This window comes from Antechinus flavipes, chromosome 4, assembly GCF_016432865.1.
Source record: "Antechinus flavipes isolate AdamAnt ecotype Samford, QLD, Australia chromosome 4, AdamAnt_v2, whole genome shotgun sequence".
NCBI lineage: Eukaryota > Metazoa > Chordata > Mammalia > Dasyuromorphia > Dasyuridae > Antechinus > Antechinus flavipes.
In genome coordinates, this window is record NC_067401.1 from 93,060,138 (window position 1) to 93,073,763 (window position 13,626).

Here is a 13,626-nt window from a genome sequence, read left to right on the forward strand (position 1 = left end):
AGAAAAGAGAGAAGGGGATATAGAGAGGAAGGTAGAAATATCAAATCTGGCAATGTATTGGATATGTGGGATGAATTTAGGAAGAAAACCAAGGTCATGAGCAGACGGTGGTACTATTGACAGTAAGAGGGAATTTGGAAAATGGAAGATTTTTGGTGGAAATGAGTTCTATTTTTGATATAGTGTCTATAAGGGGCCCATAGGAGATATAGTTTAAGATGTCAAAAAAAATGAGCAAGACTGATGCTCAGGAGACGGTTTCTAATTTAGGACATTTTATTGCTTCCTCCCTACTTCTTTATCATGATCCCCACAAACGCTATTTCTACCTGATAGTGTAAAGTTATTATCTCACAGTTTAATCAGGCAAACCCAAGATTACTCTCTGGGAGTGTAACAACTTACCTTTCAGGCAAGTAAGTGGTACAATGGATAGCATGCCAGAACTGGAGTCCAGGAGACATATGTTCAAATCAGGCCTCAGACACTTGTTAGCCCAGTGACCCTAGCATGTAACAATTTCTGTCTGCCTTTGTTTCCTCATCTGGAAAATGGGGACAATAATGATACCTACTTTCCAGTGTTATTATGAGGATCAAAGGAGATAATTGAAAAGCACTTTGTGCAGTGCCTAGCATAAAGTAAGAAGTACATAAATGTTAGCTATTATTATATTATAATAAGTCGTGCTTTCAGATTAAGTATAAAATGGTCAATAATAAGAGTGGAAGGCATATATAAAAAAAAACCAAAGAACTAGTCTTCTTTCTTCATAGTGTTCACTTTAAAATTATAGGCTGTGTATCATTACCCATTAGTAAGTTTTTAATCAGAGTGAGAAAAAAAAGTGAAATTAAGACAACAAATCAGACATGGAATGTCATCACATTCAAATCTGAGATTATGTTGATAAAAATGTCTTTCCCAAACTGAACTCTCCTAAACTCTCTTAAAAATACAGATGACTGCATTATAAATATTACATATTGGGGCAGCAGCCCTTTTGAAGGCTCCCATAATCACTCATATTCTGAGAAGAAACTAGGTAATATCAAACATCCGTGGGGATGAGAAGTTCTTTGCAGGGTCAAGTAATGCTATAATTTTAGACTGTATTATTTCTACTGTCTAAGATAATGGTATAGGAGAGATGGATTAAAACATAAAAGAGAAATATGTAACAATAATTTTAACCATCTAGCCTGATAGCATTATTCAGTAGCAAAGGCTTGTAACAGTTGTCTTCCTTAACTATAAGGAATCGAATGTGACAAATCCAAAGACTAAAACACGAAATATATCTAGGAATATTCTAAATCCATTACAAATACAAAGTCCCCAATATATTAGAAAAGTTATGAGAGTGTGTCCCTGCTTCATATGAAACAGAGAAGGAAGAGTGAGCCAAGTTAGTTAAATAGTTTAATCAGAGCAGTTTTACAACTCTAAAATTAACAGGCAGATTTGGTAATAAAAGAGCTCCAATGTTAGCAAAATGATGTTGCTTCCATTCTGAATTTTTCTTTTTATTTGTAAATATTGGCATTACAATTTAAAAGGACTCAAAATGGAATGATGTATACATCATCATCATCATCCATGTTCTGTGATGCAACTGATGAAATCCCTGAATGGATATTGCTTCAGCTTTGATTTTAAAAAATGGCCTGACACGAAGAAAGTTCTTATTCCACAACTGATCACAGGTGGCAAAAAAAAAAATAAGGGAAAAAATTCCAAAACTACTATCAAGTTCATAACATATCACATTGTTGGCTGATGACACTGGCTCCAAATGTACAATAAAGCCCACAACACTTTATTACTATGAATATAATTATTGTGAAAATTCTCTCACGTTGATCAACTTGTTTCTGAAGCTTTTCTTTGTTTAAACTTGCATAATAAACATGCAATGAATTATTTCATTTGAAAGTGTGTTTTTTTTTGCAGTCTTTTTTGTTTTCATATAAAGATTTCATAAAGTTGCAGTGCTGCATCAGAGCATTACCAAAAAAAGAGCAAGAGCAAATGGGGAGAGTCAAAGTGAATATACTGAATGAGAATCGCCAATGATACTTGTCCTGAGACACATCACAGGCCTGTTAAAAAAGTGCACAAACTTCTTTTGTTACCCTCCCTCACCAAAACTAATTAAAAAAAAAAAAAGAAAAGAAAAACAACTCACAAAATAAATCTAAATGAGAACAAAGTGACGACATAAAGAAAATAAAGATGTTTTTTTTTCATGCATTCATCTTCTGCATAGCTCAACCCACATATAGTAAGGCACTATTTCCCATCATAACTGGTGTCCACAAGAATCCATTACAGTGCTCCAGTGCTTTGTGAACTATTGATAGTTCTTTCCAGGATGATGAAATAAAGAGACTGAATGAGTGTGGATTTCTTATAGCCCAAAGAGTCTTCTGGCAGTCTCAGAAGAAAAAAAACTCTCTGTGTATATATGTAATGCATGGTTGTAGAGAATGTCTGGAATGGTGTTTTCTTCCAGAGCTATTTCTGTGTGTGTATATGTGTATGAATTTAGATTGTTCTTCAGTCTGTGTTTTCAAAGAAAATACACAAGGTAGGGGGAAAAGTGCAGTCAGATCCTTACAAAGAAAGCTTCAGGGTTTCCTGAAAGATAGAACTTCAGTGATCTATAAAATTGACTTGAGAAAGAAGGATCTGTTTTCAAGAGTTGAAAATTCTGACTTTAATTGAGCTGGTCTTCATATTGTTTACGGAAGCAGTCACCTGCTGGGAAAAATTCCCAACACCTTTCTTGATACATCTTCCATACATAAGATTCCTAAAAGAATATAAGGAGAATTTATTAATATTACAACTTCATTCAATATGCTAAAACTGTAAGGCTAAAATAAACTTCCAAGTTTTATGTTGCCTCTATCTCATATAATTGAAAAGAGATTTCCCAATTTATTAATAATTTTTCTTACCTAAGTATAATGTGTTCTATGCATATCAAGTTTTTAATAAATTTTACTTGATTCAGTAATGAAGAAAATGGCAAATAGTTTTAAGCATCCTGCCATTTAACACATGCGTATCTTTGTCCCAATGAGAAATGTATTATTTCCAATAAACCATCTTCCTTAGTATAAATTAATGATTGCAAATGACTTCTTTTATTAGACCAATCTTTGTGTGTTTTTAAACTTTTACTCTTTATTCTGTCATAACTACTTGAAATACAAATTGAGTCACAACAGGAAGAGATCTAAATTTATGTAAGTGAAATTTTAAATGGCACAAAAAGATACTTGAATATTTTCCAATTTTTCCCACTTTAATTATTTAATTTGATTTATCCATTATGATGAAGTCAGTATTTTGAAAGATAAACCACATAAGATATCAGTTACAAATATTTGCTAAACTCAATGGCTTAAGTAATTTTGGTAGAACATATAATGATAATTTATTTGCTCTATTTTAACCAATCCATTATCACACACCAAAGACCAACTTCCATACTTTAATAATCATGATTTCATCCACCATGAGAATATCTGAAGTTATCTAGGCTGATTCTCAAACAAAATGTATAATGTCCTCCTCCAGGTCTATATGAGATGTTTTTCCACCTTAACGAATCCTAGTTTGTGCCCCAAAAGCAGAACTTTGAGAATGTAACTTTGAGAGAGAGTACTCTCACATTATATTAAAGCACTGGAAAAGGACTTGATTTATATTCCACCAATGATAAGAGGAATTTATCTTTAGCATAGGCTGAAGAACACACATTGATCCCTAATTTAGCCTACCTATATTCAATATACATATTTAGTTTCCATATTGAGAGTTCTTTGTATATAATGCATGTCTACCAATGTGGCATAGTGAATATATAAGTAGATAGTAGCTTTGGGGCCAGGAAGTCCTTGCTTATGACCCACCTCTGTCTGACTGGATGGATCCTGGTCAAGTCACATAATTTCTCAGTGGTCTGGGTAACACTTTAAGACTAAAAGTTGCAGAGTTGGTGCAAATTCTCATTGAAAGAGGAAGTTTCTTCCTCTGGGATCGCTCAAAGTCAAGCTCTATCTTTACCCTTATATACTGATGTTTACTTACCTGTCCTGTGTGCTCTGTTTCATCTTTGTTTATGAGATACATCAGAAAAAACCTACAATCAGAAAGAGTTCTGAGTATGTCAGAGAAATGGATTGAAGTAAAAATATATATATATATATATATATATATATATATATATATATATATATAATATATATATATATATATATATATATATTGCAATTTCCAGTTATAATGGGTATAGGAAAAAAACCCAGAAAGTCAATTTTTTCTAATTTAGCATTTTAATTTAAGGGTTTTTAAGGTTGATAAACATCCCCAGTTGCAAAATATAGCTATATAGATATTTCTATTTGATATTAGAATTGGATCAGAAACCTGGTCAGAATAACATTTTTCTCCACTTTTAGTTTTATCTGGTTCCCAAATGCCTTCAAACTTTCATTTTTAATGCAATCATATACATAAAAAAATTTGGTGATACTTCCTGATTTGCCCAGAAGATTCCTCTTTTAAAATATTGGTCACATTTTTCAGGATCACTTTTAAAATATAAAAATAGATCATGGATCTCCACAATAATTCTGGCTATTTAAAATGAGTAGCAGAATTCATACTGTTTTTCCAAGGTAAAAGGAAATCTCTTTACCAAGGATAGGGAGTACAGCCAGTATTCTCAGGACAATAGGTCAATATACACCTGGTTTTCTTCTCTTTTCCATTTCTTTTTCTAACAAGTTATTATTCAAATTAAAAGCAAATCTGCCATAGGTAGATGCATGCATACATATATATTTCTATGTATGTATACATGTGTATGTATGTGTATATGTGTGTCTGTAGATGTGTATATAATTATATATTTAAAGGAACCCAAAACATAAATGGAGAAATAGTTTTGTTTTTTTCCCCCTTGGACTGAATTATTCTGGAAAAGGAAAACTTTCTAAACAAAGAGATCTCTTTTCCTCCTTTATGGTTCTTCTCTCATGAGACTGAAAAATAAATTGCTGGATAGCAATTTAGAGAGTCTGTGACTGGCACACTTACAGATAATTAGCCAAGTTGTGCTCCTGCAGTGTGTGTGTTTCAAAACCATGGGGCACTGTATCAAAATAATCATTGCCTATCCCACAGATGAAGCACTTAGTCTAAAAGACAAAAAGAGATATTCAAAATGTCAGAAAATTCAACTAAAACAGGTAGAAACAAACATTTATGCAACTATCATTTGCCTCCAGTTATGCTATCTATATGCCATGTTCAGTACATGATAGGGGAAAGGCTGTATTTCCTAGACTAAGTCTGAATAGTTTATAATGTAAAGAAAAATGTAAAATGACTATCTTTAAGGAAGAACATACTTCCCCATAAGGATTGCCAAAGTAAATCGAACAGCTATAATTTATTTCTGTAGTCTAAAAATCTTGGGATAGTATTAGAAATAAATTTCAAAAACTATCACTAAAGTTAGTGGTTTTATCATCCTTCTCCAGGTCAACACAAGCAATTATTAGAAGTCTCCAGTAGATTGTTCTGCAGAGTTGTCAGTTAATAAGAATTCTTAACTAATGAAATCTAAATATGTAAATCTTAAGTATAGTTGAAGTTTGTTTCTTTTTAAAATATTAGCTTCTCACCTAATACCTTATTTGACCTTGGATGCTCAGGACTATGTACCTTCCTATCATATTGAGAACTTTATGTGCAATTATGATGCCCTGGAATTTGAGTAACGAAAAAAAAAAATTGACCTTTTCTTGTTCATGTCCAACTACTATTTACTGTAGGATGATTTATATTTAGGCATTTCAGGGGAGAATTAAGCATAGAAAACACATACTGTGTAAATAGCTTATGTCATTACTTTTATTTTCCTTTCTAGAAACTAAGGTCAATGGGAGACCTTATATTTTCTCTACCTTACATTCATGTTTCTTTCACTAATGAAAAGACAAGTAACAAATGACCTACAAATATGGTCAAGAGAAATAACAATATAATTTCTTACCTCCATGTCTTCTTTAACTTGTTCTTGCTGGTCTCTTAATTCACCAAAGGCATCAATAATTAAACCTGGCATTAAATAAAGATAATGCTTAACTTTCATCAACAAGGGAATAATGAAATGAGTTTTGAACCTGCTGGTCCTATCAAGAAATGATCAAATGCAAATTAACTTTCTGAAAATATAGAAATCTGAAAATACAGATCATTTAGGTCAGTGATTAAAATATTTTTTGTGAATAGTACCACAGGCATATGTAGTACATTTTATTACAATTTATATCCAGAGAATTTTAAATTTTAATCTTTTAAAGGTTAACATTTTATTAAATACTCAAGTCATAATGGCCATTATTTTCATTGCCTAGAGATAGATATGTGGTACAGTGGATAGAGCACTGGATTTGGAGTTAGGAAGTCCAGGTTTAAATCTTACTTCTATATACTTAATAACTATGAAATGATGGATAAGTCACTTAGCCTTATTAAGCCTCAGTTTCTTTGGTTGTAATGGGAATAATTAAAATACTTACATCCTAAGTGTGCTGTATCAAAGATGAGATATTTGTAAAAGTATTTTACAAACATTAAAATGCAATATAATTGCTATTATTATTATTGTGTTGTTAAAGAAAACAAATTTTAATTAAGTTGGTTTTTAAACTTGACAATTAAACTTTACAAACAAAACAAAACAGAACAAGAAATACTTTGAAAAGGAGTCCTGTGTATCAAATCTTCTCCATCTCCTTTACCCTAAAATACAGGTTCAATGTGTTATTAGTTGGTTGTTGTTATTTTTTTGGTTTTGCTAAAACATCTTCTTTCCAACCAGATACCATTCCCCTTAGCTCTGCCCTGGGCCAAGAAGGTCTGGTGGTAGAGTTTAAGGACTGGAGACCAGAGGCACATCCTTTTCAAATTTAAACATTTTGTTTTTTGTCTTCACTTATTCAACCAAGAAACATTTATTAGCTGACTACCTTATATCAAACATTGTACTAGGCACTGGAGATACAAGTTAAAAATAACATAGTACAAGTTCCCATCCCCAACAAACACAACCTACTGCTGGGATATTATATAGATATATACCAAACACAAACAAAATGGATATCAAATAACTTTGTAGGCCCAAAATCTGGGAGAGAAATTGGACTGGATATATAGATCTAGGAGTCATCTGTATGGAGATAATTAAATCCATAGAAATTTATGATATCATCAAGTAAGAGACTACTGCAAGAAGCAACTTAAGATAGAAAAATTTGGGAAATGACATAGTCTGGGAGTGTGACATGGATAATATCCCATGAAAGGAGTGAGAAGGAACAATTAGTACAAGGCCTGGAGTTAGGAAGACTCTTCTTCATAAGTTCAAATCTTGCCTTAGACACCTAATAACTGTGTGACCCTAATCAAGTCACTATTTGTCTCAGTGCCTCATTTGTTAAAAAAAAAAAAAAAAAAAAAACGAGCTGGAGAAGGAAGTGACAGACCATTCCAGTCTCTTTATCAAGAAACCCCCAAATGTGCTTATGGAAAGTTGGAAACAACTAAAAAAAAAGTGTTGCAAAAATTCAGAGAGGAGAATATGTTTGAGGAAAGGCTAAATAGCAGTGTCAAATTTGTATAGAGATCAAGAAAGATAAATTAAATAATTGGTAACTTTGGAAAAAGAAGTATTAGCTGAGTAAAAAGTCTAGAGACCGGAATAAGAAAGTTAAAAGGAAAGCATGAAAGCAATGAGTTCAGACATTTTGCTGAGCAATGTTAAGGAGATATTTAATGATAGCTAATGGAGATGGTAGGGTCGAGTGATAATTCTTTAAGCATGGGAAACACTTGAACTTGTTTTCAAGTTGCAAGGAATAAAGAAGTATATAGGGAGAAGATGATGATTAGCTCCCCAAAAAGGTCTGATAGAGAGGTAAGTTACATGAGAAGACTGGAGGAGATAGAATAGGATCCAAGATATATGTAGAAGATTTGTTGTTGGTAAAGAGAAATTCCTTTTTATTTTCTTTTTCCATACCAGCAAGAACCTAGGACTACAGACTACAAGTTGAGCTATGGAAAACAAAGTGGCCAGAGGAGTCAAAGGGAAAAAAATATATGATTGATTCGTTTCTGACTTGGCTACAATTTCCTGTATGAGATTCTTGGATTCAGAGTAGATAACCTGCCTGATAATGATAGGAATTGTGTTCCTCTTTATAGTAGGACCACCAGAGCCAATGAAATGATTCTGAGGAAAGTCTGGAACAGAGGCATAGGAGTACTGGCCAACCACCAAATAGAACTTCTTGCTAATAGAGCAGAGCCTGCAGGAGGTGGCAGAGGGAAAGTGATCCATGAATGGATGAAGGAAATAGGATTAGCAGCAGTGGCTCTAACAACCAAAAGTCCCTACAGCCTGGGAAAGGGGCTTAAGATCCTGGAGGGGATCCCTGTCTTGGGAAGCATCACCATAGTGAAAGAACTGTTGGCACATGGTAGGGTGTGCTTTAGCACATTTGGCATACCCTACATACATATCTATCATTAGTACATTTCCTGCTTCTATAAGAGAAGCTATATTGAGTCTTTTTAGGTTATAGAAGATATACTTCATAAAGTTCTCCTGTACTGTACTATAATGTACTCATAATAATAAAAGATAGATAGCATTTATGTGTTTTAAGACTGCAAAGTAGTTTATAAATATTATCTCATTTGATCCTCATAACAATCCTGAGAGGTAGGTACTATTATTATCCACATTTTACAGATCAGAAAGTTGAGGCAGACACAGATTAAGATGCATGTCCAGGGTCTCATGTTAGTTAAGTGAATAGGCCTGCATTTAAACTCTGGTCTTTTCAACTACAGGTCTAGCACTTCAGCCACTAAGACACCTACTCACCTCTACGACTCTAAACATTTTTAATGAGTTTCCAGAAGTGTATCTCAAATTAGAAGTTAAGGGAAGGGAATTTATGTTCTAATCTGGCATGTGTGGTTGGGTTAAGGACTATAGATTATAACTATTGTCATTTTATAATCTTGAAAAAATTATCATTGTAGAATTGTGGATTAAAGATCACTACAAGTCAAAATTGGATTCAATTCCAAAGTCTGTCACATACTGACTTTTAGTCTTGGGCAATCCCTTCGATACTCTGAACTTCAGTTTTTTCATTTGAAAAATGAGATAATAACAATGTGCTACCTATTTTGAAGGGTTGCTTTGAATAGAAATGCTTTTAAAAAGTGAGCTATTGCTAAGCAATCTTTGCTAGTGACATTTCCAATTTTTTATTTTAAAATAAAATAACAGCTCCTTTAACTAAATCATTAATAAATATTGTCTGCTTTCTGCACAAAAATCTTTCAAATACCTTTACATGTCACCACCTGAGTGAATCAGAAAACATAGCTGGGACTCTGTGGCTTAATTTCTAATCCTATTTTCTCGCATTTAAGAGCTGGTTCCAGAGAAACATAATAATGAGGTTTCACTGTAGAAAATGGAATCTGCAGAGAAAATGGAGTAAAATATCTAATCTAGCATATACCTTGAATAGAACCATTTTTAAAGGGTAATATACATTTTGTTCATGTCAAGTGTACAATGGGATATATGACTTAGCCAGAAATAATTTAAAAGCCTAATACAAACAAAGCAAATTTTGATGACTTTCTTAATGATGAAATTCAAAGATAATCTTCAGTTTCAGTATAGATGAAGTATAAGGAAAATATGGACACATACCTTGTATGATGGCCAGAAGAATGACAATTACAAAAAAGAAGAAGGTGATATCAAAGATGATTCGATATATCTCATATTCATCTCCTGCTGGATCTTCAATTTCATCCCCAATACCACCACCAGCACGTACCCCAACATACATATGAAACATATAGCACTGTAAAAAATAATAGTGACAATTGATATTTATGTAGTGCTTTACAATCTGTAAAATGCTTTACATATATTATTTTACTATATCTCTAAAAAGGTGTTAAATATTGCAGTTCCTTGTCTAGGGTCATAGACAGAATTTGAACCTATCATTCTAACTCCAAATGTAGCACTCTATTAATTATGTCTCCCTACCCCTCAAAAAAAAGGCCATCTGTTTCCATACACAACTCCTTCTATAGGTTTCTCTGACCACAGTCCTAATCAAATTTCTGGAAAAGAAGTGTTTTAGAGTTTATATTTTACTATCAACTCCTCTGATTTCAATATTTGTAAATGTGATACTTTTGGCTTTTGCCTTCTGCTATATTTTATACAAAATGTGATTCTACAGTCTTTCTTAGCACCTTCTGTCTCACTGCAAATGAAATGAAAAATGCCTTACCATGATCTTGGCTCCAAAGCATTTGGGATATTAAGGTAATTAAGTGAAAACCATATTTAGTTTTTTTTAATTGAACTGCTAAAGTTTTCTAAGTATTAAAAATAAAGTGCAACAGAGGAATTAGGTGGGAAAGGAGAGCAGGTAGTTCTGAAATCCTATTTATATTGGAAATGGATTAAAGAGGGAAATACACACACGTGCGCACTCGCACACACATACACACATACACACACACACACACACACACACACACACACACTCGCACATCCCCAGAAAGGTATAGTCCCCTCCAAAATCTACAAAGAAATAAGAGTGAGAAGGAGCAGGATGAGGTGGGATCCAGAAAGGTAGGCAGATTAAAGGGAATGAGATAAGGTATGAAGAGTAATGGGAAAGAAAGAAATGGGAGGAAAGGAGATGAAGAGGATATGTGAGGAATTTTTGGGAGGAGATGATTAATAGCATGGGAACTTAGCAGATTAGAAGTAAAATAGAAGAGTTAGCCGGGATAAGAAACAAGAGATAATGTGAATAAATGTGTGTGCCTTTAAATGTATGTGAACATATGTGTGTATACATATATTTATTTATGTAGGGGGAGTCTATGTAAATAGGTATATGTATGTATATGCATATATGTGTGTATATGTATACACACACACATATATATTTATAAATATAAATATATATATATATGCTTAATTATAGTCTCCTTGGAGGAAATGGGACAGAATAAAGGGGAAAAAAGAATAAAGTAAAAAGCTCACAAGAGAACATATGAAAAAACCTACAAGAAAGCAAAGATAGAGAGCTCTGAATATAATATGTTTTATTATTATATATGCTTTCCTGAAATGGAAATTCATTGTTATTTGAATCCTTTCATATGTTCTGCTGTGCATAGGACAATGTTTTTTCCTTTTTCTGTTTTTTTTTCTTTCTTTTTTTCTCTAAGTTTTAAAATAAAGAAAAAAAGGGAAAAATAAATTAAGGAATGTGACAGGGAATGGTCATACAATAAAAAGAAGTTTTAAAAACCAGATGTGGAAGACAGAGATGCATATATATCACAATATGTATGAAACATAAACATCAAAAAACAAGAGGGAAAGAAAATAAAAGGGAATTAATATTTAGTGCCTACTATATGCACTGTGTTAAATGTTTTACAAATATTACCTCACATGATTAAGTTATGGAATAAAATATAGAGTATTGTTCCAAATTTCTAGCTCTGGACTGTAACATAATTCCTTTTCTTATGAAAACATCAAAAAATACAGGAAAATGACTTAAGACAAAAGTTTAAGGGATAGGAGAGGGCAATTGGAAAACTGTGAGATTTATAGGGATTTAGCAATATATACAGTGGACAAATGCCTGTATATTTATCTCATTACCTCAGCAATAGGAGATCAGGCACAATTAGTATCTACTATTGCCCATATAAATAACTTCCAAGTCCTACAATCAACAATCAATCAATTATTCAGCAAACATATAATACTATGGCATTTTGTTAGACACTAGAGATACAGAGACAAAAAAAAAGAAAGCCATCTTTGGCTGTATGGAGCTTTGCTAAGCCTTTGACAGTCTGGCCACTATATTTATCCAAACATATTTCTCATTATTTCTGAACACATTTTTGCTCTTATCAGTTTAATACATGTTCAAAACTGAACGCATCTTTCCTCCTCAAATCCTCTCTCCTTCCAAAGTTCCCTACTTTTGTCAAAGGCATTCCAATCTCCCAAATTCATAATCTCGACATAACCCTAGATTCTTCAGTGCTTCCCCCCATTCTACATGTACAATCCATTAACAAATCTTGTCACTTCTAACTTTGCAACATCTTTCTCATCAACTTCACAACATTTTGCAATTCCTTTTCTTCAGTCACATAGTTACTGCCTTAGTTCAGGCTGTCATCATCTCTTCTCAGGATGAGGTCTGATGAAAGGATGATTCTAGAAGGCAATATTGATACCCAACAGCCAATATGCTCTTTCTTCTTAGTTCTTTTGCCTAGAAACTGCAATAATTAATAAATAGTTCCTCAGTAGGCCAAAAGTGACTCAAACCTGATAACTATGAATTTTTCTTCCTTAGTTTTCTAGAATCATCCTTTGACAAAAGCTCATTTTTCTTTTTCTATCTTCTTGAAGGGAGGTTAAAATTCTATCAGTATACTGCTGATTTAATTAGAATTTCAGCCTCAACAGCCACAACAACAAAAAAATTAAAAATCCATTCGGGATTCAGGCACTAAGGTTGTCAAACTGAATACCACAGTGCCATCTGCTGAAAAAACATGAACATTTATATATTGATTAAGAAAATCAAAAAAATGCCTTGATACATCTGATTCAAAATGAATATATAATTTGAAAGAATCATGCACAGAACCACAAAAATAAGAATTATAGATTTTACTAATAAAATGTATTCAAAATCTTATCCTAAACAGCATCTGGATCTATGCATATGTATGTGCCCATATGTATTCTTCAAATATGCCCCTCATTTATCTACTTCTGCATGTACAAAAATTGTCACATTTCAATAATATACAGAAACAACTTCACATAAGGGGAGGAATATTTCTACTTAATAGGATGGATATGGGATTTATACTTAACAAAAATGTAAGAAATAAAAGGACCCAATTGACAAAAACAATGGAAAGCACCTATTCATGTTGGTATTGTGGTTCAGAGATGAAGCATTCTAATGCACATATGAATACATCAAAACTGTGAGGAGAAAAAGGTCTTGAGAGAAGAGAAAAGAATTTCTATGATTGGATTAAAGTTATGGCCATATATGTACTTATGTAACATGGATACAAATGGTATATATGCAGTCTAAAGAATGGATTTCAAATGTTTCCTTTACTTAAAAATGATAACAATGTGGAGACCCTTTTCAGTTGATTGCACAAAATAGCTATATATTAATTATCTGTAATATATATAATAAATGTTAAGTGGAAAATATAAAAATCAATTCAAAGAAAATATTTAATACTTATTGAATTTGCTTAACATGGCAATAAACATTCTTAGAAATGGTCTTTATTATAGTGTTTGCCTATAGGCCCAGGACTATTTACCTTTGCAAACGTGTATGAATAATTTTAAAGTATGTGTTAGAGACAATGCCTATTTAAAATGTGACTTTATTCAACCACAAGCTTTAATAA

General features: G+C 32.6%; 1 protein-coding gene across 1 annotated transcript in view; it reads right to left on the minus strand.

Annotated features, from left to right (window-relative positions):
- Positions 1 to 1,409: 1,409 nt before the first annotated feature.
- The window catches only part of RYR2 (ryanodine receptor 2), a 522,738-nt gene continuing 510,521 nt past the window's right edge, over positions 1,410 to 13,626 (minus strand). The window contains exons 103-107 of the mRNA XM_051996568.1: positions 9,824 to 9,980; positions 6,074 to 6,138; positions 5,113 to 5,213; positions 4,102 to 4,153; positions 1,410 to 2,815 (exon numbers count right to left, since the gene is read on the minus strand). Of these exons, the coding sequence (XP_051852528.1) occupies positions 2,720 to 2,815; positions 4,102 to 4,153; positions 5,113 to 5,213; positions 6,074 to 6,138; positions 9,824 to 9,980 (471 nt within the window). The 3' untranslated portion in view covers positions 1,410 to 2,719. The remainder of the gene's footprint in view (positions 2,816 to 4,101; positions 4,154 to 5,112; positions 5,214 to 6,073; positions 6,139 to 9,823; positions 9,981 to 13,626) is intronic.